We start from the raw sequence: 27,082 nt of genomic DNA, 5'->3' as shown, positions 1-27,082 counted from the left end.
TTCCCTGATGCACTATTGTATCTGCCTGTTCACTTCTAAATAAAACGTTAAAAAAGAAAGAAACTGATAGCAAGCCAACTGTAATGTGTGCTACAGTATGTGTTAATGTACAAAACTATTATGAACAATTCTGACTATGGAAAGCTGAAAGTGACATAATATTTTTTTTCTACTGCGTTGTACGGTTACACTTTATTTTAAGGTGTCATTGTTACAGTGTAATTATATATTTAAGTACTGAGTATTAAGCAATAACATGTAGAATTAGAATTTGGTTGAGGGTCAGTTGTAATTATGCATAATTACTATGGTAAGTACATGTAACATATATAACAAGGACACTGTAAAATAAAGTGTTACCCATTGTACAATAAATTAGTAATAGTACAAAGATTAATAGAGCACTTAAATTCTTTTGTATGCATTTCTGTACAAACTATACTCAGCAATTGGTAGCGCTTAGTTTTACAGTCCTGTTCCCCATGTACACCACATACTTATTATAATAATTGCAACAAGGTACTAACCCTGAACGTACCCCTAACATAACCTTAACCCATGTATTTACCTTACACTTTCTTAGGTGAGTACACTGTAAGTACACGAAAACAATGACTCTATGCTAATATAACATTTCAGCATTCATTCTGAAATATAATATATCTGTTTATTTTACAAATGAATAGCCTGATATGCATTCACAGATTTCTGGTCTCTACAACCAAGCAGCAAAACAAAACAAAAAAGAGATAGAAGGGGCAACTTGGCTGCTTGATATTCTGTTTTTCACACACATTCACAGCATGTACAGGGTCCTCAAGAGTGGCTCTGTGTGCGGAGGTCTACTGAGGCTTGTCTGCATTGCCTGATAGCTTTGTTTCACCTCCACAGGCGTCTGTTTTAGAATCAGGCTTCTGAAGGGCAACCGGTGCTGAGGCAGCAGGGTTTATCAGGGCCCCGGAGGTTGAATTGTTTTGCGTTCAGTAAAACCACGGCCTGTTCTCTGACGGAGAAATGTAATGGAGGAGAAATTACACACGCTTTGGGATCGCAGATCCGGAAATCACGTTGGCTCACAGATAGATGAAGAGAGTTCTGGGTGCGTTTAGCTGTGCCTGCTGAGAATAGAACAGAGAAATCTGAATGTTTTATTTATCCTGCGGTACCTAAACGGTTGGTTTTAAAAAGTGCAAGAAGTTTGAATGCTTGCCTAAAAATCTTGGCTAGGATTAGTAATGCTTGTCTTGTGTGTTTTGCCTGAGAAATCTATAACTATTTGTTCTGACAATGTTTCAATTTGATTACAGATGCAAGATATAGGCCTGATTTCACAGACAGGGATTAGATTAAGCCAGGATTAGGAATTAGTTTAATTAGGACATTTAAGTAGCTTTTATAAATGAGCCTTAGAAAAAAAGCATTACTGGTGTGCATCTTGAGACATAACAATGGCACTGATATATTTTAAGATTTGTCAGTGCAAGTTTCTTTAAGTTAAAACGGCTCAAACATGCATTTTAGTCTGGGACTAGATTTAAGACTTGTATGTGAAACCGGGGGATAGTGCATCATGAAATGTAACATTTTAATCTATTATCTAGATAAAATGGCGATATGGATTCAGAAATTTGTGCAACTGAATTACATTTTTGCATTTATACATTATGATGGATATGGATGCAGAAAGATACAAAGAAGATACATATATTTTGCCTTATCACACACGCTTCCCTTCCCCTCTCACTTTATTAAATTCTCATACTTTGATGATTGGTCAGGATGTGGCAGTTTGTTTTACAATAATTCAGTCATTTAAGGGTGGAAAGGCAGAGAAGGATAAAAGGAATGGTTTGTCTTAAAAATAGATTATACTGCAAGAGAAACGGAGGAGATGACTGTCAGAAATACGTATTGAGGATAAGAGCATAGCAGTGTTTAAAGATGAGATTTGAAAAGAGGATTGATTTGTTCTATTCCATTGTTTCGTTGTGTCAGAGACAGAATCTAATGCATTCTGATATGTGAGATGTAAAGACCTGCAGTTCTTCTCTTGTACCCATAGAGGTCTGACTTTACCCATACTCTGACAACATCCAGTACATGCTGACACACCCAGTCATCTTCTTTTCTTCTTGGTCTTTCAGGCAATATCTAATTAATATTCAGATCTCTTATATAAAATAGTAAAGGTGTCATGGGAAAAAAAGCTGAACTTTATTAAATGTGATTATGATATTTAGCTTATACCATTGCAAAGCTTTAATCAGTATAAATATCAAAAGTTGTGTACATTAAATTGCACAATACAAATGTAAAATTTAATTTATTTATTTTTTTAAACTGAATTCTATATTTCTATAGCAAATAAAATGTCATATGTTAAAGAAATATATCTTTAAAACAAACATTTTCAAAATATATAAAACAATCATTTAAAAAAAGAAGTTTTTTTGAATGGAGAATGGTGCTTTTCTGATGATGTCATCTATTTTACTATGAATGATAAATGCAGTGAGGTCATCACTCGTGGCCCTGAGCAGTGTGACAATGAAGAGGGAAGGCCCCAGAAGCCACACAACTGACTCACACACTCTCATAAAGACCCTCATTTCATAACGACATGTGGGTATAGAGACACTCTCATAAACATTAGTGCTCAGACTCTGTGCAACAGTCTCAAAGCTGGTCCTGCAAAGGTCCTTGTGCTGCACAACAGCCATTATTGCAGTCTAATGAATGTCTTTTTAAAGGGGCAATAACTGCACTGTAATGATCCAGCGTTAATATTTTAGAGTCATTTGTAGTGAGCGAGTAGAGCTGGAAATTAATATCTAACAGAAGCACTCTGATGAGCTGTAGACTCTGATACAGAGAGGTGAAGAGATTTTTCTTACCACTTTTCTGTCATGTTCTGCACTATGCTGTCAAGTCTACAAGAATTAAGAACAACTTTAGAGAAATGTCAGAAAATCTATCTATCTATCTATCTATCTATCTATCTATCTATCTATCTATCTATCTATCTATCTATCTATCTATCTATCTATCTATCTATCTATCTATCTATCTATCTATCTATCTATCTATCTATCTATCTATCTATCTATCTATCTATCTATCTATCTATCTATCTATCTATCTATCTATCTATCTATCTATCTATCTATCTATCTGTCTATCTGTATGTCTGTCTGTCTATCTGTCTGTCCTGCAACTTTATTTCCTTTTGTAATAGTCTTTTAATGGTTTCAGACATTTGGATGCCAGGATAAATAATGTATGTATGTCCTGCTTACATGTAGAAAATCTGATAGTTGAAGTTGAGGTGCCTTAAAGAGTCTTTCATTTTAATAATGTACAGACATTTCAGGGGATCGATAAGAATTGTAGAGGAGAGTTCAGTTTTTGATTACAGTGTTTTTTTTATTCTCTTTGGAACTATTTTCATGAGTAAGGTGTCAAAACTTTTCAAAACTCTTTAAAAAAAAGGTAATTCTTTCAAAACCTGATCCCATGCTTTCATTACAGTTTTTCTCAGTCGCTTTGGTGCATTTCTCACATCGCTATTTACATTTGCACAACAGTTAGTTCAACCTCCACAACATTTAGTCATTTGTGCACATCATAGTAGCAGTTTCTCATTCCTTCCAACAAATTGCAAATGCTTTTGGACATGCATCAATTGCTTTCATACAACTCTCTGCTGTTTTATAACATTATCATTTGCTTATGTCATGTCAGTCAAAATTAACTATACTTGTAAATGATGAATAGTCATTCCATATAAAACTAATAGTCCTCATTTCATTGCTTGAGTCATTACATACAAAAATGTTGAACTAGTTGTCAAAATCTGTCATTTAAAAAACAACAACAACAACAACAACAACAACAACAAAAAATGCTGAAAAAGTCTCCTAAATTGAACAATTTGCAATTGAGCAAGAGATGATATTCGCTGGGATGTAGATTAAATTATGTGACCAGACAGAGAGGAACGTCTGGATGTGCATGAATGATTACAGTCCTATGTATGTTGTATGTTCAGTTCCAATACAGTATATAGGCCTACTGCAATATTGTGTACAGTTGTGCACAGCTCTACCCAAAGGGGGTTTATTTTTGTTGTAAATAATGGTGTATTTTTTCTTTTGCACAATGCTGTGAACAAATTAGAATTGCAAAGAGCATATGCAGTAAAAATGTGAAACATACATATTCAGTGTCTTGTACTCAGTTACAGTACCTCATACATACAGTAATGTGTAACTTTACTGTATTTTTCAAATGGCTGTGCAAATAGTATTTAGTGCTGTATTGAGCATTTTCAGGTAGTGTCACCAAGATCTGACTTTTATCATTGGAAAACATTTACAGAGTAAACTGTCATAATGAAAACATGACAAAGCCATTTGACTATCTTGTTCATAAACGATGGTGTCAGGACTTTTCATTTTGATGACACTGACACATTCATTGACATAAATACTTGCTTTTGAGGAATGATCTATCCATTTTGAGCAAGTGACACGCTTTTGCAGGTTATCAACTAGGTTTTGCAGTTTGTACTAATTGTTTTGAGAACTGCATTAACTGTTGTGCAAATGTAAATAGTGTTATGAGAAATGCACCAAAGCGACTGAGAAAAACTGTAGTAATAGACATTTTCAGTCCACATATTCATTGTTTCAAACACGAGATTATTGTAGTATGTAATGAGAACATTTGGTTTAATCGCCGAAACACAACAGTATTTTCTTTCAATTTATTACTTTTAACAATCAGTTAATTTAATAGCAAATAATGCAATATACATGTTTTAAAATCTTGTACTATCACTAAAATTGCGCCGAAGCAATAAAAAAAAACTGTATACAAATATTCAGCCATTGCATAACATAGATGCTACTTGTTTGAGTGAGTTTCCACTTCAGAAGGAGCAAAGCAGCGTCTTTTTGTTTATTCTGACAGATGTCCGTTTGAGCAGAGTGTAGGAGAGATAACTTAATCTAAAACCCTGAGGGGGAAAACAATTAGCAGCAGACAGCAGATGGATGCGATTCTAACAGGTAAAGCAGGGAGATGTCAATGTTGTACAAATGCATCACAGCACAATGAGACACAGAAAAGACAGTGAGAGAATGTGTGTGCGTGTGTACATGCTAGACAGACCTCGAAGGAAAGGCCAGGTGTTTGAATCAGCTTGCGTGCATAATTGACGAGATTATGGCTGATGTTTTCCGTCCCCCCTCTTTGAAATGGGCGCAAACAGTCGTGCGTGTCCCGCGGGGAGCGTCTGTGAAATGTCACGACTGCGCAGTCAGTCTGAGGAAAATAGGAAAGAATAGATTTGAAAAATTTGTGTTTGAATGTACAAAGAATTTTTGGTTTCACTTTATTTTGATGGTCCCTTAACACATTCTAACGTTGCACCTATGTGTGTTAACTCTCATTAGAGTGTTAGTTGAGTATTAGTAGACTGGTAGGAGTAGTAGAATACGTTGACATGTAGTTGCAAAGTTATTTATAGTCAGTAGAATGTCTGTTGGAGGACCATCAAAATAAAGTTACTGAATTTTTTTATAAATTGGATAGTTGTCGGCACTCGTTTCGCAATATGCAATTAATACATAAATGATACGTAAATAAATGAAAAAGAAAAGAAAATAATAAATGAAAATAATGAATGGATTAGGTGCACAGGTGTATACTCATGTGACAGATCTTTATTGTTTAGCCTATTATTATTACTACATATTTTATCAATCGCTTTGGCTCAATTCTCGATTGAGGATTTTGATTTAAGGCAAATTGCATGTTTTGGCACATGTGTGTACAATTGTGTACAATTTGCACAATAACTAAATGCACACTTGTTAATCAACAGTGAAGAGTTGATTCCCTGTGAAATTGTCAAACTCTTCACAATATCTAAACATTCTTTCATCATGTGAGACTTGATCCATGCAAAATGATCCTTTCAGTTATCGAAATCTGTCGGACATGCATGTGTATTCCATAAATACCTAATGGCCTGTAATTGTAATGAAATAGGAATCACAAACTTGCCTATCAACCAATCAAGTTTGGAAGCATACAGTAGGCTATATGGAGTTTGCCCAGCACTACCATTACAACAAGTTTTGAACATGGAGGAAAGTCACAACTCTACAGCAACAGCAGTTTATTTTTTGTAGAAATGTGTTACATGAAAACTGAAAATTCACAGTTGCTTGTTATGGAAGAGCAAAAGGAAGATATGTAATAATGTGGTGTTAGGGGAAGTAGTGTAAAAATGAACAAGCAACTGCGAATTTTCAGTTTACATGTAGCACATTTCTACAAAAATAAATGTGCTGTATAAATTCAAATGTTCTGTCCTACTTTATATTAGGTGTATTTACTATGTACTAACATTTCAATTAATAATTTGATACAATGCACTTATTTTGTACATACATGTTTTTACATTCTACTTACATTTTAAAAGTATCTGCATGTAATTGAAATTACACTACAGTAAATAGAGTTACACTGTTGACCCTTTCCTTAAACCATCCTTACTCATACAACCAAACCTGTCCCTATCCTTACCCATATCTCACCTCAATAGCAGCAAAAGTGTTTTACAATACAATATGAACACAGTAAGTATACTGTACTTATTTTTTTATGTAAGTACATAGTAGTTAAGGACACCTAATATTTAGTGGGACCAAATGTCCATTTTCTCTTTGTGTATACAGGATTGACTTTCCCTAGTACATTTTCAACCTACGGCTGAAATCTGTATCTAAAAAGCCCAGTATGATACACAAGAGCATTCAGCTAGACAAAACTGACATTCTTATATAGTGTAGAAAACAGACAGTGTCAACTAAAAAGTAGAAAACACAAGAAATTTGTATATTATAAATATTTCCATGGTGAAAAAACATCTAAACAGCAGCATGGCTTACACTATGAATTTTTTTTTTTTTTTTTTTTTTTGGTGGCATCGGTCAATTTAATGACACATTAACTTGGTTTTGAAGCATGAATTAAATGTTTTGAGTGAATATACATTTTGCAGACATGCGATAGAGTTCTGATGTTCAAGCAAACAGTTGTGACAATTGCACTTACAGTTTAGAGAATGTTAAGAGAAAAACTGTAAAACCTCCTTTTCTGATTTCCTCCGCCCTCACAGCAGTTTCTCTCTCTCTCTCTCTCTCTCTCTCTCTCTCTCTCTCTCTCTCTCTCTCTCTCTCTCTCTCTCTCTCTCTCTCTCTCAAACACTATTGTGCTGTTCAGAGCTAGTCGCTGTGTTCTCTTTTCTTGTGGGCGCTCAGATTCTTCAGAGCCAGAGAGGGTGGAGGGCGGGGGAGCGTTTACTGGCCCTGTGGCCTGATGACTCAGAGCACCGGGTTCTTCCAGGTCATTCTGTCTAAACATCAGCCAAAACAGCACTGCTATTTGTACAGCAAAGCCTGCCAGACATCACAATCTCATTTGTTGTCAAATAACACCCCTAGTTGTCACACATTTTATTACAGTAGGGTTGGTTTATTTCTATGTAGTCACACACCTTAAAGTCTTGACTACAAAGGCAGGTGTTTAGGACGACTATACATCTTAAATGGGTCGACATGGACAAAACACCGTGGAAATCCATAGTCTGGTCACTTCTGCCCAGAGACAGCATGAGCTGGAGGCTCCGATGTGTGAGATGTGTGCTAATGTCTGACTGGAGAGAAAGCCAGATACACAGCCCAGAGTTTATAGCTTCCAGTGGAAATCTAATAGCCCCAGTGGACATTAATAGATATAGTGTCAGGACTGTTGGCGGTCTGATGTGATTTCCCGCCCTGGCCTTGATTAATTAAACAGTTGGATTGGTTCCTGTGAGGTGGCGTTGTTAAGCTTGAAGCTTGGCATCAAACAGGCTGCAACAAGTGCACCCACAAACCGAGGGATGTGCTGTATTTCAGTTTTATCCGTATTTCATTTGTTTTAGCTCTTTGTATGTCTTGCATAATTACTTGTAGCACATTTCTTCAAAAGTAAATGTGCTGTATAAATTAAAATGTTCTGTCATACTTTATATTGCGTGTCTTTACTATGTACTAACATTTAAATTAATAATTTGATACAATGCACTTATTGTGTGCATACATGTTTTTACATTGTACTTACATTTTAAAAGTATCAATTGGAATTGCACTACATTTAAAGGGATAGTTCACCCAAAAATGAAAATTCTGTCATCATTTACTCTCCCTCAAGTTGTTCCAAACCTGTATGACTTTCTTTCTTCTGCTGAACACAAAAGAAGATATTTTGAAGAAAGTCGGTAACCAAACGACTGATGGACCCCGTTGACTTACAAAAAAAAAAATACTATGGATGTCAATGGGGACCAGCAACTGTTTAATTACCAACCTTCTTTAAAATATCTTCTTTTGTGTTTATCAGAAGAAAGGAAATCATACAGGTTTGGAACAACTTGAGGGAGAGTAAATGATGACAGAATTTTCATTTTTGGGTGAACTATCCCTTTAATAGAATTACACTGTTGACCCTATTTGATTTGTTTTGGCTCTTTGTATGTCTTGCATTGCTTGCATACAGAACTGCACACACTAAAACTAAACAGTTGTTCTAACTAACACTTTTTAGTTCACTTTACTTAATGTACAACAATTTTGAGCTTATTTGTCAAAATCTTGTTATACTATTCACATACTATACCTTTCTGACTCAGAAAACCCAACATAAGATTACTTGATTGGTTTGAGTCACATTTTGTCAAGCAAAAGGGAGTTTTGGAGGCAGGGCAATTCTTAATAGACTTTTTACTCATTTCTTCTGCAGTTATCTTAATTTCTTCGTAGTTGCATTCACTAATTTTCCAAAGTCATCTCGAATGTTGAATTTTCCATACAACTAACAATTTTAAGAGAACATCACGTAACTTGGCTTCATAAATTGATGTTGATTTCCTAAAATGGTTGGGCAACTTATGGTTTCAAATGAAGAGAAGTAATGTTGCTTTTAAAAGATGACCTAACTTCTCTCTAAATCCCAAACAAATCTACATTTCAGGTTGAATTACAGTTTATTAAAATTGTATTGCTAACAACTATACCGCAAACACCATCTAACAAAAAGGGGTTGATCCCCCTCTAGTTGTGCCAATATCTTGAAATTGTCCTTGCTTGAGTCACACACAGATATCAACATTCAGCAAGCAAAACAACAATGGCAAATTCATTTTTTTTTTATTAATAGACTCTGACCATTACAAAACAATGTTATTTGCAATGTTATAGTAATAATAATAATAATAATAATAATAATAATAATTATATATATATATATATATATATATATATATATATATATATATATATATATTTATTTATTATTATTCTTTTTTTTTTTTTTTTTTACACGGTCAGATAGGTATAGAGGAGGAAAGCGGCATTATGATGGTGGACTGGCTTGGATCAGAACGTTTGTCCCTGCACTGCACCTGTTTTGTGCATTAAAAAAGAACAAGTGGATAAGCACCATGATATAACAGCAAAAGAGGGGCGAAAGATTAGAAGGAAGTGTGTGGGAGAGGCACAGCAGTCCTAGATGCTTCATTTGTAATCGGTGACAATTTAATCTCTCAGATTTGGGGACAGTAGAAAGAGCGGGTGAGTGGCCGTACAGTCAGTGCTGACGGCTATAACTATAAGAGCTGTCAGCGGTGTCGAATGCATCGGTGAGTAGTGAGAGAGCTTTCTGAGATGAAAGGGGAGAGAGGAAAAAACGAGTCAGGATACTGTCAATCAGTATTTTATATGTTCATTAAAAGTCAAACATGTCGTTGTGATAATAAAAAATCAATTGCTCTTATTAAAGTGAAATGTAATTAAATGAGAAAGAAATATTCTGTATAGAATTCAATTTAGTCACCTCAGTTGTGCGCTGAGAAGAGGAGACAATGAAAAATAGGGCGGTGGCACTGTCTCTGTGATTGAAAGCAGCCGTGTTTTCAATCGATATTAATGAGAATGTTTTGAAAACAAGACGAATGTTGTAAAGGCTAAAGAAAGCGATACTTTCCTTAATATACTTTTGATTTTTAATTCTTCGTGGTGCATCTGGTTGTTAATAGGCTTGTCGGTGTTTTTGTTCGAAGGTGCTGAAATGCAGTGAGCTGCGCTGGTTAGAGCGCGTTTCTCCCATCCCCCGCCTGTACAGCACTGGGTGAGGGAGGGGGACAGGAGAGAGAGAGAGAGAAAAAGAGAGAGAGGGGGAGCAATAGGCAGCACCCTTGTGAGGGGAAACAAGAGTCGGCTTCGCGGAGAGGAGAGAAGAAAAAAGAGCTGGGGCGCAAACAAAAGAGAGAATATGGATGAAGCAGGAAAATGTCTGTTTGAAAAGGCAAGCGCAGCGGAGACTTTGGTCATCCTGCACGTAGTCTGCCCGTTTTTTGGATGCCGTGCTTTGGAGCTGTTGCGCGGCGAGCTCTAAAGGCGGAAAGTGGTTTTTAATCCGTCTGTGGATGTTGCCAGCTTGCGATGGCTGTTGCAGGGCGATGTAGCTGCACAAAAGAGAACGTGCCTCTTTGTTTATGTTTCCTCATTGTTCTATTAAGTGTCCTTACAAATGCACAAATTCGCTACAGCATTCAGGAGGAGTTGGAGAGCGGAACTGTCGTTGGGGATCTTGTTCGGGATCTCGGGCTGGAGCTGCGAAAGCTTTCGGCGCGTCGGATTAGAATCAGCTCCGACAGTGCGAGGCGATACTTCAACATTAACCACAAAACTGGTAAGCTTGTTATAAGCGACCGGATTGACCGCGAAACGCTCTGTGAATTCAGCGGGACCTGCACGCTTAGTCTCGACGTGGTGTTAGAAAGCCCATTTGAACAGCACAGCGTGGATGTTGAGATTCTGGATGCAAATGACAACTCGCCGCTTTTCCCTCGAGACGAGTACCAGTTGGAGATCTCCGAGGGCGCACAGCCAGGCGCGCGGTTTTCCATTGAGGGCGCGCAAGATTCTGACGACGCCTCAAATTCCGTGCGCCATTATCGCCTCACCTCAAACGAACACCTGGCGCTCGACTCAACCAAACCACCTGCAGATGGAAAACACATAGAGCTCGTGCTGAAAAAACCTTTCGATCGCGAGCTTTTGCAGTCTCACCAGTTTCTAATCACTGCTACTGACGGCGGATCGCCTCCGCGCTCAGGCTCAGCCAAAATCAACGTGCGCGTCTTGGATACCAATGACAACGTGCCAGTCTTCGACAGCTCCGTATATAAAGTGAAACTGCGGGAAAACTCTCCCGTTGGCGCGCTGGTGATTAAATTAAACGCCACAGATAGAGATGAAAGCTCCAACGGGGAGGTGTATTACTCTTTTAGCTCGTACACGCCAGATAGAGTGAGGCAGATGTTTTCTGTAGACACAGACAGTGGGGAAATTCGAGTAATGAGCAATGTGGACTATGAAGAAACCAACACCTATGAGATGTATATCCAGGCAGCAGATCGAGGCCAAGGGGCCGTAGCAGTGCACTGTAAAGTGGTGGTGGAGGTGTTGGATGTGAATGATAACCCTCCTGAGATTGTGCTCTCCTCTCTCTCCAGCCCTGTTCGAGAGGACGCTCGGGCAGACACTGTGGTGGGTTTAATAAGCATAAATGACAAAGACTCTGGACAAAACAAACAGGTCAGCTTGGATATCATCCCCCCTGACCTGCCCTTTAAAATCAAATCATTCCGGAATCATTACACCATTGTTACCTCAGCCTTCCTGGACCGTGAGACTATATCATCCTATAATGTCACCGTTACTGCCATGGATGGTGGAACGCCACCTCTTTCATCGTCAATGACGATACGAGTAGAAGTGGCAGATGTCAACGACAATCCACCACGTTTTAAACAGACTTCATACACTGTTTATGTCTCAGAAAACAATGCGGTCAGTGCACCTCTGTGCGTCATCAAGGCGACGGACCCTGATGCCGGAGAGAACGCTCGCATCACATACACGGTCCTCAATGACAACAACCATGGTATTTCCGTGGCATCATATGTTTCTGTCAAACCTGCCACAGGTGAGGTGTACGCACTGCGATCGTTTGACTTTGAGAAGTTGCGTGAGTTTCATTTCCAGGTTAAAGCTCAAGACAACGGTGTGCCTCCTTTGAGCAGGGTGGCAACTGTCTATATTTACATCATGGACACCAACGACCACAGCCCGAAGTTTGTTCGCCCGGCGGCGAACGGCTCACACTCCACAGAGACTATTCTGCGTAACTCAGAGGCGGGCGTCCTTGTTTCACGTGTGCTGGCTTGGGACTTAGATGCTGGGGAAAATGCCTGGTTGATATACAGCCTTCATCACCCACCTGAACTGGACTTGTTTAAGGTGCACGAGCACACAGGTGAGATCCGCACAACACGGAGAGTCTTCGAGGACAATTCCACTGTCTTTAGCCTGACAGTGCATGTACACGATCATGGTTCGCCTCCTCGCTCCGCATCTACAACGATCACCGTCGGCGTCATGGAGCTCCCACCTAAAGTGGCCCCAGACCCAAAACGCATAATCAGACCACATGGCACAATGATGTTCTCCGAAGTGACCCTGTATCTTCTTATTGCCCTCAGTGCCACCACCTTTGTCTTCTTGCTCACTATCTTCGTCCTAGTAATTGTTCGCTGCCATGCCTACTGCAGCCAACCAGACGCTTGCTCCTGCTCGCCTTGCTGTGTGTCCAAGAAGAAAAAGAAGTCAACGATGAAGAAAGCATCCAAAGATGGTGGTGGAGGAGGTGGTGGTGGAGGAGGTGGTGGAGCTGGTGGAGCCACAAGTGGAGGTGGAGGTGGAGGTGGAGGTGGGGGCGCTGCTGGTGGGGTCACGTTCCAGCAACAGTCCGCGGTGATGCGGAGAGATCTGAAAGTGGAGCCACGATACATTGAAGTCCGAGGAAACGGCTCTCTAACTAAAACGTACTGCTATAAGACCTGCCTGACTGCAACATCAGGAAGTGACACTTTTATGTTCTACAATACGGGCCGGCCGATGAGTGGGACTTGGGGTTCAGGGGCAGACCGTTTCTTTACAGGGCAGAGCGGGCAGTTTGTGCGCAGACTGAGCATGCCCGACGCTACGGCAATACAGGTGTGTGCAGTGCCCACACTCTTATAGCATTCATCAAGTGAATCATCCATCTATGCATGAAGTGAGGAGAAAATCTGTTCTCTTTTGCTAATCCTGGTGCCTTTTCACTCTCAGATATGATGATGATGATGATGATTTAGGAGTAGCTTTGGCATTTTTTGTTGTTGTTGCTTCCAAATACACAGACAAAAAGAAACAATTTTTACTCAGAAATCACTAGTATTTCACAATAAATTATAAAGAGACAGAAAGAAACACATTTAAATACATGTGACATTTTAAAGAAATACTAAAAATATTTTTTCTTGTAAAACAAACTCCAATAATCTTTGTTTAATTTACAACTTTGAAAAGTCTCTTTTTTGTTACAAAGTACTAAAGTTGTCTGCTTACTGTTTGCAGTACAGCGACAGGCCTTTTTTCGGCACTGGAAAGCTCTTGCCTTGAATATATATCAGGGCTCAGTAATGGAGGCCTGCTGTTCTATTGGAGCATTTTTACTTTTTTCTTTTTGTGCCTCATTAATTCACAGCAGCAGTCTTTAGTGTGCACTGCAGAATGCAAGTGTTTGTGTGTGTGGTTATGATGATTTACCGTATCAGACTCTCTTTCCACTTGTTTAGATCTGTCATCAAGTTGCATTTCATCAGTTATGAATTTAGAGAGAGGTGCTCACTGTTTCTCCTCTCTCTCTCTCTCTCTCTCTCTCTCTCTCTCTCTCTCTCTCTCTCTCTCTCTCTCTCTCTCTCTCTCTCTCTCTCTCTCTCTCTCTCTCTCTCTCTCTCTCTCTCTCTCTCTCTCTCTCCAGCCTGTTCTGCAATGCGTTGTTTCAGGACAGCTGGGTGTGTTTATATTTAGAGGTGTGAAGCTCAAACAACACTCCAGTTTCTCTGTACCCACACTTAAATCTCTCAAGAGAGACTCTCCAGCCTAGCTTCAGTTTAGTTAAGCAACTTCATATTGGACTTCATCCACCAAAACCAGTTGATAGGCCTTTAAGCTAAACACAATATGATTGGTCCCCTGATGATAGATAGATAGATAGATAGATAGATAGATAGATAGATAGATAGATAGATAGATAGATAGATAGATAGATAGATGGATGGATGGATGGATGGATGGATGGATGGATGGATGGATGGATGGATGGATGGATGGATGGATGGATGGATGGATAGATGGATAGATAGATAGATAGATAGATAGATAGATAGATAGATAGATAGATAGATAGATAGATAGATAGTTTTGTATTAAATTGCAGCACCATTCTTTTGAATAAGGTTGATTGATATATTTTTTTGTAAGATTAGTTGTTTTATCCTTTAAATGTCACATTGTATGCACATTACTCATTAGTATTTCAAAAAATGTGGAAAAAAGGGGGTACCTCAAGATTGCAAGTCCATATCTGATAATATTTATACTGTTAGATGGGTGAATCTCAGGAAACTTGAGCAAATCTATATGAGAATCACTATTCAAAATAATGGCAATTAGAAGAAAAAATCAAAGGGAAGGATAATGTGATTAATTGTCTTGAAATTTCACAGTGCAAAAACTCTAAATATTTTATTTAATTTTATTTTATAGATCATGCTGCCATTGAGTTATGTGCCATTTCTCAACAGATTAGTTGATTTTCTCAGCAGCAATTTTTTGCAGCAGAGTTTTGTCAGTTTGTCAAGCCTTAATATGACAATTTATTTCAAACGAAGCCTTCAGTATCTGCTCTGTTAGTTCACCAGAGATCATCATTACAAACTGAGTGCATTTATGTTATTTTGTTGATCAAGTTGTGAGTGTTTCAGGGATTGCTGGGTGAGAAAACATGTGTGAGCGCCTCTTATTTGTGAAGTAATTACTGGCTCATTTCAGCTTTTCTCATTAAATGTCAGTCATGTTTATTCTCCCAGTGTGTGATTAAGTGGCAGTGGAGCGGTTTCTGGTGGCTGATTGGGTGGTTTGGTGTGGAAAGAAAAGGAAGGAAGGATTGTGATTGGTTGGTGCAGAGGTGCGAATGCTGTATCTAGGCGAGGTGTGTCCACTCAGAAGGGATCTGAGAGAGAGAGAGAAAATGAGAAAAAGCGAGTAAGGAACTGCTGGTGAGAGAGATCAGACTGAACTCATTATCTGCCTCTCCTCACACCACACACACACACACACACACACACACACACACACACACACAGTTGGTGATAAATCAAAAACCTGTGAGATGAATAAAAAACAGATCCCCAGTTTCTTTGCTCTGCAACCTACTCTGTTTTCATATTCACTTGATTTGAGTGTCTGTAATTTCTGCACATTATTTAACCCTTGTATTCAAAAATCTTTCAAAATTCTTCCTACTGCATATCCTTATTTACTCATATATTGAATGAGTCATTGTATATTACGCCTGGTTTTGTTTAGGGAACGTTTTAAACACAATTGGTGCATCAGATGGTTACATACAATTTCAATCCTTTGAGTTTTTTATTTTGTTGTTTTTACTACATGTTTTTTCTCTTAGTATTAGAGGTTTGGTGATTGAAATGTGGTTGTTATGGCCCTGGTAAAAAAAACTCTTGATTTGTAACTGATTTATATTCAGTCTTTATTTGGAGAAGGTTTTATTTGAGCGTTTGTACAGAATATGAAAGGTTCCAGCTAGGTATGATGTTTTTGCATGACCAGTAGCAGGTGTGTATTGTAGTTGTTTTGCAGGCTTCTATGATGGATGTGTGTGTTTGCGTGTTGTGTGGAGAGCAGGCCCCTCTGATTACACTGCGAATTGGATTTCACATTGATGAATGTCCACCAGGAGATGTGTGTAAGAGAGTAAATGATTAATGCATTCACCTCGTATCCAACCCGACTTATGAATATCTATACCAGGACAGGTTTGAGAAGCACTAGTCTATAGGACCATTATAGGTTATTGCATTGGGACCACCCCATATTCTCTTTACTGCAAGCAGAAGTATCATTTTCCTAATAGTAAGCTGTTTAAAAAAAAAAGAAAAAAAAAAGCAGCAGCAAAACATCCTCTCGCCTTGTGCATTTTGACTGCAGATATGCCTCAGTTTCTCTCTCCCTGAGGAGACTCATTCAGATCGATCTCACCCCTCTGCTACTGCTCCTCCAGGGGTTTATGCCCTTGATTTGTCCCTGTGTCTGTTTGTTTGAATGGTTGGTCTGGCTGGTTCAGATCTTTTGGGTGATGAGCATCTCAGTTTGTCAGTGATGTTTGTGTGTCTGTGTGTGTGTGTTAAGACCTAACTCTAAGCCTTTTCTCCAAAGCCCCAGTTCTGCAGCCATTATGACCATATGACTACACTCCAGCATGAATAATTAATGAGATGATATTGTTTTTTTGATCCATCCCAGCGCTTAACGTCATTTCTTTGTCTCTCTTTTTCTGTCGTTCTTAGCCTAAAGTTCCAAGTGCAGACTGGAGATATTCAGCGTCTCTCAGAGCAGGAATGCAAAGGTAAGACTTGATTGGTTTTGTTGACCTAATTTTTCGTTTTTGTTGCATCTACTGAATATGCCACATTAATTTAAAGTGGACATACATAAATAAAATAAATGGATGGATGGATAGACAGACAGACAGATGGACAAGCAGATAGATAGATAAATAGATGATTATAATTAAAAAAATGTACATTTGTAATTGTACAATGACTATTTTAAAATATATATTATTAAAAAAAAAGATTATTAGAGGACCACAGGTAAAATATTACATCGAATTTATGATGATGACTTTAAATTGCTGAAATTATGAGGAAGGTAAGAATACAATATCATACAGACCCTGTTTACATGGTCGAACTGAAGTGTCACGTTCTGGTCGATCGGATAACAAGTGGACAACACTAAATACAGGTGTAAACGGGGCCACTTTCCGCCACTTCCAGATGTAGTCGAAAACTCATTAGACTGGATTGACTACTTTCGTAGTGTAAACGTTCATGTTGCCGAATGTGTTCGAACAGCCACAAAAGTCAGTCTACTCTCCGCCTAGTGACCTAATGCTTAAATATTATGAGAAGAGCGTTAGCCAGGCAGGATTTAAACTTTGTTAAAGAAGCAAGTTTGGTTTAAAGATGAAAACAAACCAAACACAATGTTCTCTCATCATTCCTGATTTCTAACACACACAGCGTTCGGCTGGTCTTGTGGCTGTCAGAGCAGAAACGAAAGCTGCTGCTCTCCGAATGTTTTTCCGTCGTCTCCGGGCACATTCATGTGTAAATTGCACGAGGTTATTTTATCCATTAGATCGAAAGAACTGAAAAAAAACATATACATTTACCCGCCCATAGACCCTCCCCTCGAATTAATCCGGAGAGAAGTGGTTGAAAAAAGACAGATTAAAACACCTGGTGTAAACAGGTATGTATCTCCCTCATCCACTTGTGATCTGATCGCCCAAAACGCATATTAGAACAAGGTGTAAACAGGGCCTATAAGAACATCATTTTAAGACATTTCATCGAAGTAGTTAGCTAAAAAACAAGTGATGCTGGTATGATCATGGAAACTGTGCACTGGCATTACATTACCCATACATCACTGGACCGTGCTGGTTGGTCCAGTGGATACAATTATCCACCACTCGTTCTGAATCAACCACAAGATACACCACAGCAGCCGCTGAATGACCAGTACAGCGACTATTTCCGTGGAAGCAGAAGTAGGTCATATGCTGCGATTGAAGTAATGCCTACAGTCATGTCGGCAAAATGATGGCAATGAAGGACATTGCAGACAACAGACTGGACAGCACAGTCACATATGCCAGAGCTGTGTGTGTGTGTGTGTGTGTGTGTGTGTGTGTGTGTGTGTGTGTGTGTGTGTGTGTGTGTGTGTGTGTGTGTGTGTGTGTGTGTGTGTGTGTGTGTGTGTGTGTGTGTGTGTGTGAGTGTGTGACTGAATGACCTCTGATCTCCATTAGTGGTACACTGATTCCCTCCTAATTACAGCAGGGTTTAATGAGAGCTAATGTAGCCACGCAAATCATTCTCATGCATTAAATCAGATTCCCGTCTCACAATTTATGTGCACTGCAAAATTAATTTTACTTTAATGATGCTCTTGCTTTGCTAGTTGAGTTTAAGGCAGATTTATAAGGGTTTCATTGGTGGTAGCTCATAGCTTTTCATTTCATGAATTTTTACTATTGCTCATCTTTAGAGTTTAGGATTTGAACCTTAGTATTTTGACTTGCAACAGTTTGTGACATGAACAATACCTCAAATGGTAAGCCAGTGAGAATACCTTAGCAACGGCCTGACAACACGAGTGAGACTCGCAAGGGCAAACATTACTTATATTTTCTTCAGAAAGAGATTTTCTTCTCTCCTTAAGGCATTACTTTTTCACTCCACAGACAAAAAGATTTTAGACAAAAATAGCTTTTTGGATGTTGAAGTAGAGAAATGATCAGCGGAGGATGCAATGACATTGATATGCAGGCAGAAATGGGCCGAGGGAAGGAGAAGCAGACAGGAAGAAAGAAACTGGGGGATGTTTGAACATTAGCTGAGGATCATGTATTTGGTCCAGTGTTTCTCATTAATAATGTATTAGCCTTACTGACTGCTGCTTCACAGCTCTTTAAAATGGCTTCCACACACACACACACACACACACACACACACACACACACACTGCATGTAATAGCAGCGGTAACCGCCTGACCTTGGACTGCAAACATTCATCAGAGAAAGAGAGAGGGAGGAGAGGGGGGAGATGGGGAGGTGGAGAGGTGGGGCAAATAAAATGGTGGTGTTCCACCCATCACTGTGTGTTCTGCATGCATCTTGTTTTTGGATTATTTTGGATGGGTTTCTAACAGTTTAGTTGTTAATTGCAATAGTCAGAAATGTCATAGCATATTACTTATATTTTAGAATTCACATTTGAAAATACATGAACTATACATACTACTTATCTATCCCATAAAGAGTTAAATAAACTAAAGACTGGTGTGCTAAAATAATCAAATAGAGTAGATAAGCGATGATCTTTACCATTTTAAATGTTCTTTTGAACTTTCTATTCATCAAAGAATCCTGATTTTTTTTAATCATAATTTCCACAAAAAAAGCTTTAAAAAAAAAAAAGCAGTTTTCAAACACTGATAATAAGAATAAATGTTTCTTGAGCAGCACATCAGCATATTAGAATGATTTCGGAAGGATCATGTGACACTGAAGACTGGAGTAATGATGGTGAAAATTCAGCTTTGATCACAGGAATAAATTACACTTTATACATTATACATTTTCTAGAAAACAGTTATTTTAGATAATATTTCACAGTATTGCTACTGTATTATTGTTACTGTTTTTACTGTATTTTTATTAAATAAATGCAACCTAGCAGAAAATACTTATTTCTAAAAACATTTTTAAAAAATCTTACTTTTTAATGGTAGGCCTATTGTTGCTTGCACAAGTGACCAAAGGCAAGTGATCATGTTTTATGTTTATTTAATGTACAGTCAAGGCATTGTTATTGTAAAAATAGAATACAGTTCTCTTCTTTGCTCTAATTTCCTGCATTTTCATTTTCTCAAGTTTCTGCAATATTCTAGCTTACTCTCAACATTATGATACTGCAAATATTCTTGACCCTTGTATACTAAATTGCTTGTGATGTTCCTCAATTATAAGCCACTTTAGATAAATTGTTCTCCTAAATGATGTTTATATTCCGATAATGACCAGCTCACTATATGTTACCCTACTTGTTACGTAGATAATTTTCCAAAAAATAAAATAAATAAATGGACATGAAATATTGATTTGAGCTCAAATCATTCTATTAAGTGAGAAAAGGAGTCTGATTTAATAGTCATGAAACTAGCACAGCTATGTAGTAAATTGGTTGCTTGGGACAACAGTCAATTATTATAAGTTTAGTAAAAAAATAAATAATAATGATTAGTGTTTATGTGCAATAAAAGGTTGTATTGTGGTAGAGGGACCAGCATTCATCAACAGCAACCATCTGAAATGCATTTTCCCCCATTCTTCTATGACAGTTGATGTTATGGAACGACCCTAAAATGCTTCATGTTTTTTAGCCACTCTGAACACAGTGAGCTTAATCCTTTCTTAACACTCTTCAAGCTGTATACAGATCTACAGAGACAGCATGGAATGTGATAACACCCCTTTTTAAGAGCAAAAGAAACCTCCTGCTTGGTTTGAATTTCTGCCACTGGCAATTTGTTAGGCTTTTTCCTGATGCAGATTGCAGACACACATATGGGAGCATGCAGAGTCAAAATAAAATGCCTTTTGCAGCACATTTTACTTTCATAACATGGCGTATTTCCAATTGAAACAGGGGGATCAACTGCAAAAAAACAAATTACACTGATAACTGTTTGTTTGTGTCTGTGAGAGAGAGAGAGAAAATATTTGGTGTGAAAAAGTGAGTGCACAGGAATGTAAGCTTTAATCTCAGAGGTGATGTGACTGCAGAGAAGATCACGCTCTAATCCTTAATCTCTAATCCAAGCCTCTAGATTTCAATTCTCACTGAAGACCTACATGTACCATTCTGCCAAGGTCAAACACAAACCCTCAACTCAAATGTATTTATAAAGCACTTTCAAAACCATAATAATGGACCAAAGTGCTGTACATAACAAAAAATAAATCATAAAACTTTAGCACTATACAAGCATAAAATAGCTACATAAACTATAACAAACAGCAATATTTGACATCCGTCGTGCATGTCACTCACAATGATCAGACCTAGTTAAACGTCCAAAGCCAAGAAGAATAAGACGGTCTTTAGACCTTTCAGGCCACACATTGTCTAAGACATTGTCTATAGACAAATCCTTTCTCATAGAGTTGAGTCTGACACAATTTAATATAAAATGTTAAATAGAAAAATATACATGAATGTAAAGAATGATATGTGCGTACATTTAAGAGACCCTTCAATTATGAAAATGATGATGTTTCTCCTTCTTCAGATCAGCAATGTAAAATGTTCACTGTTGTTTGCTTGAGCAGGGTGTTTTTGAGCACATTAAATTGTGTATATGACCAAGAGAGTCATGAAATTGCTAATAAACTAATTCAATAAATCAATATTTGTTAACTGATTTATAAGGGTGTGTTCACACTTCGCATGTTTGGTTCGATCAAAACGAATCCTGGATCCATTGCTCAGTTAGTGCGGTTCATCTGAATAAGTGTGAACGCTCCCATCCAAACCCTGGTGCCACCAAAGAAGCGAACTTCCAAACGAACTCTGGTGCGGTTTGAATGAAACATGAACGCAACACGGACCAAAGACATGTAAACAAACCAAAATGGGACATGATGTCAGAATGCTCAGGCATACCTGTTTTTTCTCGTCATCGTCGTAATGTTGACCATCACAGTTCGGTACAGGCGTCAGAACCACATCTCCTCACAGCAGATCTTTTGTGTGTGACGGAGGGATTCCTGCCGCTGTTTTGACTCCTTTACGCATTTTATAAGCTCCTTACAAGTTCTGGTCAAAATACCATATGCATAAACATAATAAAAGCCGACCAATCAGGTTGTAAACCTCTTTATGCCTTTAGGTTCCGTATCTTTAGTTTCGGTGTTGAAATGCCAGTGTGAACATTGGGAGACCAAAAGAACCAAGTGACCAAACGGACCAAACAAACCAAGTGAACCAAATTACAGTACAAGTGTGAACACACCCTAAGAGTGAATAAATCTAACATTATTTCTCTATTTGTGTGCAGTTCGGTCCATATGGAGGAGTCGTCCGTGATGCAGGGTGCTCAAGGAGTTCTGGTTCAGAACTGGCCCACCGTCTCCAGCGCTCCTGGTAAGATATGGGAACTAAACTGCAGACACATTCTTCAAGAAATGAAACATCACAAATGAGATCCATTCTTTCCATTCTAAGCTGTTTCTCAAATTAAAATGAGATCAAATGGAGAAATTAGCTTACTGTATGTTTTCTGCTTCTCAGAGTTTGGTTTTTCTCCTCTTGAGTTTAGCATTGAGAATAGATTGTACTCAGTTGAAATCTCTAACTTCCAATATTAAATGATCTGAGCTGTTTTCTACATTAATTTTATAGCTGTATACTCAACTATTGACTCGTTTGTTGTATTTTTTTCTTCTAATGCATTTTGGCAGAAACATCTGTACGGAGCCCCTTAAGGGACATGGTGGTGAAAAGAAATATGAGATGGGTCGAAAAATAATAAGTCAATGCTTTTTGGTTCTCTCTCAAATCTTTTGCGTTACCCTGAGAAACTTCTTTGAGAGGTCTTTGTGAGTGAACACAAAGTTTCTCAGGGGAGCACAAAAGTATTTGCGAGGGAAAGCAAAGGTTTTAAGAGCGAACGCAGTTTCTCAGGGGAACTTTCTGCAAGAGAATGCAAAAGTATTTAAAAAAAAAAATTGTCAATCTCAATGTCTCTTTAGGGGCTTCATACATCTGAGAAAAACCTAAATGAAATCTGTTTTAAAATAGCTATGAAAGAGCAACCACTGAGCAATACAATTTTCCAGTGTGTGGTCTGGCAGGACTATAACACTGTCTTTCACAGTCTCACTGGTATTACCCCTCAGGACCATCTATTGCTCTATCAGCCCCTGTCCCGATCTAGACAATCACTCTCTTCTTTTCTCTCTCACATCATTCTTTCCCTCGCTTGCTTCTTTCGCTGCAGTCTCCTCTGTGTTGGCCTCTTTTGCTGAGCTACTGCAGTCATGCAGGATATGAGGAATATGACCTACATGAGGCTTCCTTAGGAAACCCAGCTGAGTAGTTCAGGGAGAAACTCTAGAACATCACAGAAACCACCATAATACATTAGTGATTCCGTAATCCGCCTGTAATGCCACACGAGGCCGTGACGCAAATATCACTTCACAATGGCAGCAACCCAGTCAAAAATTGTTAATGAAATAGTTGACCCAAAATAATATGTTGTCATCACTTGCTCACGTTCATGTTGGAAAGCGGTTTGATTTTTTCTGCCAAGCTCATAGACGAAAAAAAAAAAAGTTATATTCTGTTAATTTGAGATCTGCTCTGGAGGGAGAAGGGATCTGTAAATAAAGGCATTAATTTGGGTCTTTATAGGAATACATGAATAAAACTGGCATCTTCTGGGAATGTACAGTGGATAAACTAGTTTTAATCACTCTCCACTTTCATTGTATTGAAAACAAGACCATTCACTTTTTTTGGAATGGAAAAAAACAACTCAGATTTTGAGTTTGTCTCATTTTGTGTTTCTTGGAATAAAGACAATAATACAGTTGAAACAACATGAGGGTGGGTAAATTATGCTAAATGTACATTTTTGGATGAACTATTCTCAGGAAAATCCAGAGTAAATTGTATTTGTATGTTTTCCCACTGCCTGATAACAGCGGAATCCCCTGGTTTTAATGTTGGATTATAAGCGTTTAGCTCGTTCAGGTGACCTGTCGGAGCTATGTGATGAAGAAGAGAGTGACACCGATTTCCACAGCTCTGACCAGATCAAGCATAAATCCAGTTTATCAGCTGAAAGAGGAAATGACACAGTCAGAGGGGATGTGGAGGTTATCTGCCAAAGCAAGAAAGAGAAGCTCAGTACGAAGCGGTGACCGAGAGAGCGTGGCCAAAGCACAGAGAGATGACTCGATTAGGAGATGAATATTAATAATGGTCAGCTCAGACTATTTCAACACAAACACGCACACATTCTTCCTCCCTTGCTGTGGCGATGTCCGTTCATGGTAATTAATCCACAATATTAAATTCCATCTCCATTTTGCCTAGTCTCTCTTTCTCGCACTCCAAATAATTGAAGAATCACCTGTCTTTCTGTAGAGGACAGAGTCTCGGTTATTAATCAGAGATGTCTGCACACACTCAAAGGCCATAAATGGATCACCACAAACATCAGGGCAAAACTAAATAAGGCTTAGAATAACAAATTGTTTCATGAAGAGTCAGCTCTAGGCTTGTGTTTGTAGCCATATAATATTGATGTGGTCTATTGTCGAACACTTTGTTGAGCAAATAAACATCCAGTTACACAAAATGTGATTCATTTTAGTATTACTGCAATACTGACTTGCTCTCTGGCATTCATGTGCACTTATCTCATAGGCAGCAATAAAACCTATCTACCATTTTGTCTGGGATAACTTCCTGGGTCACAAGGTCATAGGTAAGAACCAGGATGCAATTAATGCATATTTAATTTCCTAATTAACTGCATGCGGGTTACAGATGTCTATGTTGAGGCTCGACCCTCTTGGACGAAACGATGATGGGACTTCTGGAGGTGTTAGGAATAATGAATGTAATTTAGTTTCAATAAGATGAAAGGGAGAGAAGCAGGGAGAGAGGACAAAACGGGCACAATTACTTGGGTGATGAAAGGGCAATTTGTTCTAATTAAGTCTCTGATGATGACTGCAAAAGCAAAGGCTGGAAATGAAAGAAATAAGCCTCTTTAGATTTTAGCGCAGTCTCTCTCTCTCTCTCTCTCTCTCTCTCTCTCTCTCTCTCTCTCTCTCTATGCAATATTTATCTCATTTACAAATATTTCACAAGCTTCCAAGTCTGAACCGCTGCTCAGCTTTTACAGTATTAGTTCAGCCAAAAATTAAATACTCACCTTTACATTGTTCCAAAGTTTCTTTCTTCCATGAACCACAAAGAAGAACTGTTAATTCTGCTTGTTTTGCATACAATGCAAGCATGCAGTGATCATAGGCTGTCAATCTGCCAAAAGAAATAAGTGTTGTCCATACTATTCTAATCTTCTGAAGCATTATGGTAACTTTGTCTGGTGAAATTAACTGAAATAAACGTTGTTATTCACTATAACCTTTCTCTCTGCTGTAGCCCTTTACTGTTGCATTTAATTTCCTTATTTTCAAGCGTACAATCAATCAGTCATGTGACCAGCCATACACAGAGTTTTATAAATACAGAGGTCCCAAAATTGAGCTTGCTAGGGCGTCTGAGGACAATTGTCACTTTGACAATTATAAATTACATTACGTGAATCACACAAATTATATATTTTCTGTTGAAAATGCTGTCATTGGTTATACTTTATTTTGATGGTACCCTTTAGACATTCTGTTGACTATAAGTAACCTTGCATCTACATGTCTATTAACTCTCAATAGAGTATTAGTTGAGTATTAGTTGACGGTTAGGGTTAGTAGAATAAGTTGACTTGTACTTGCAAAGTAACTTTAGTCAATAGAATGTTGGTTGGTGGACCATGAAAATAAAGTGTTAGCAGAAATACTGTCAAAGTGTTAGCAGTGTTAGCAGAAATACTGTCAGAAAAGCTGACAGTATACTAATACTCTAATGAGAGTAAGTTTACCCATAGGTGCAGCATTGCTTAAAGTCGACAGAATGTCTAAGGGGGGGCCCTTAAAATAAAGTGTTACCGCAACATTAGAAAAAAAGGTTATTAGTTTGCATCCCTGATTATTTCTGTCGGTCATTTAACATCTCTATCATAAAACAGCTGTCAAATAATTATTGTTTAGTTTAGCTACTTGCATACATCTTATTTTATTTGCAGCCTCTGTGAACAGTAAAGCTTTTGATTTGATTGGTCGTCTCAAACATTTTGACATTGACGAGCGCCGAAGACCGCAGAAACAGCTAATCAGAAAGTCGGTTCATGGTGTTGTGCGATATCCTTGCAGCACAAAAGTAGGGTTAATATTATGAAATTATTTCACAACTTTTGTTATATACACCTCATAAAAAAAATGTAGACCTTAGGACCTCAATGGTGGGTATGGCCATGCATGTGACACACAAAAACCAGTGGTGTTTGGCATCAAACATGGCACGACACCTCTTCATAAATGAGATTTGAACGCTACTGTAAAGGGCGAGATTTAGAGAATAATTACAAAATTTTTTGTTAGTTATAGAATGTAGTGTATGAATAACATGGACCACTTCTATTGTGTGTGCCGAGATTTGGAGTTTGACAGACGGACAGCTTGATCTGTAAAGTATTACATTTTAATTTTTGGTTGAAATAGCCCTTTCAGACAGAAGGAGATGAGAACAGCTAGACATGAGTTATAGAGTCAGACAACACCATCAGCTTTGTTACCAGCATCAGAGGAATCGTCAGTTTAGACACGCATGTGAATGTTCAGTCAGTACATCTGTGGTGGTGTAAAGTACTGCTGGTTGGTGTTATGTGATGCTGGAGGTTTGTGTTGTATTAAAATATTCTTCTGCATTTGTATGAGCTTCATTTTGGCTCTGCTGTGCAAAACACTGGAGAAGCCAACGCCCCTCTCGCGCTCTCTATGTTGTGTGTGAAACAGATGGGCAAAACCAAAACGTAGATCAGCAGAATTAAAATAATAGGATGGAGCATGCTGTCTCTCTCATTTTCTGTCTTTTTATTTTATAATTTTTTTTTTTGCATCTATCAATTTTTTTTTGTGTCTGTCTTATTTCTCAAAAATGCAGTAAAATGCTAGCGATGGAGTGTCAGAGAGAGAGAGAGAGAGAGAGAGAGGCAGAGGGCAGGTAGACAGCCTAAGGGAAAGAGGAATAGAGAAAGTGACAATGAGAGAAAAAAAGGGTGACCGAGGGGGAGAGTGAAAGAGAAAACAGAGAGGTGCAGAGAGGAGGGTGCTGAGACTGCCTCTGTTGCTAGGGGAGAGAAGTATTTGACCATTAGAGAGAGAGAGAGAGAGAGAGAGAGAGAGAGAGAGCGTTCTGTATTAGTTTCCATCAGTGTCTCTGCCACAGCCAGTTTTCACTGGAAGAGGCAGTTTCCACGGCAACCATTCATACCACGAACATGGTGTTGGAAGAGAGGGAGGGTGAGAGAGAAACAAGCGAAGGAGAAATGCAAAATATATAGAGAAAGA

At 38.3% G+C, this 27,082-nt stretch overlaps 1 protein-coding gene across 13 annotated transcripts in view; it reads left to right on the top strand.

Annotated features, from left to right (window-relative positions):
- The window catches only part of LOC308700557 (protocadherin alpha-C2-like), a gene marked incomplete at its 5' end in the record, with an annotated part of 181,177 nt that overhangs the window by 144,007 nt on the left and 10,088 nt on the right, over positions 1 to 27,082 (top strand). For 11 of the 13 annotated variants that reach the window (XM_081382193.1, XM_081382194.1, XM_081382203.1 and 8 more), the window contains 2 exons: positions 16,592 to 16,650; positions 21,937 to 22,022. The exons of 1 other annotated variant lie outside the window; for it this stretch is intronic. In XM_081382193.1, the coding sequence (XP_081238319.1) occupies positions 16,592 to 16,650; positions 21,937 to 22,022 (145 nt within the window). Of the gene's footprint in view, positions 1 to 10,286; positions 13,173 to 16,591; positions 16,651 to 21,936; positions 22,023 to 27,082 lie in introns of those variants that run through there. One more of the 13 variants, XM_081382191.1, reaches the window with a different exon arrangement.

This window comes from Scardinius erythrophthalmus (assembly GCF_964197995.2).
Source record: "Scardinius erythrophthalmus genome assembly, chromosome: 13".
Lineage (NCBI taxonomy): Eukaryota > Metazoa > Chordata > Actinopteri > Cypriniformes > Leuciscidae > Scardinius > Scardinius erythrophthalmus.
This window is presented reverse-complemented; position numbering and strand designations above follow the sequence as displayed.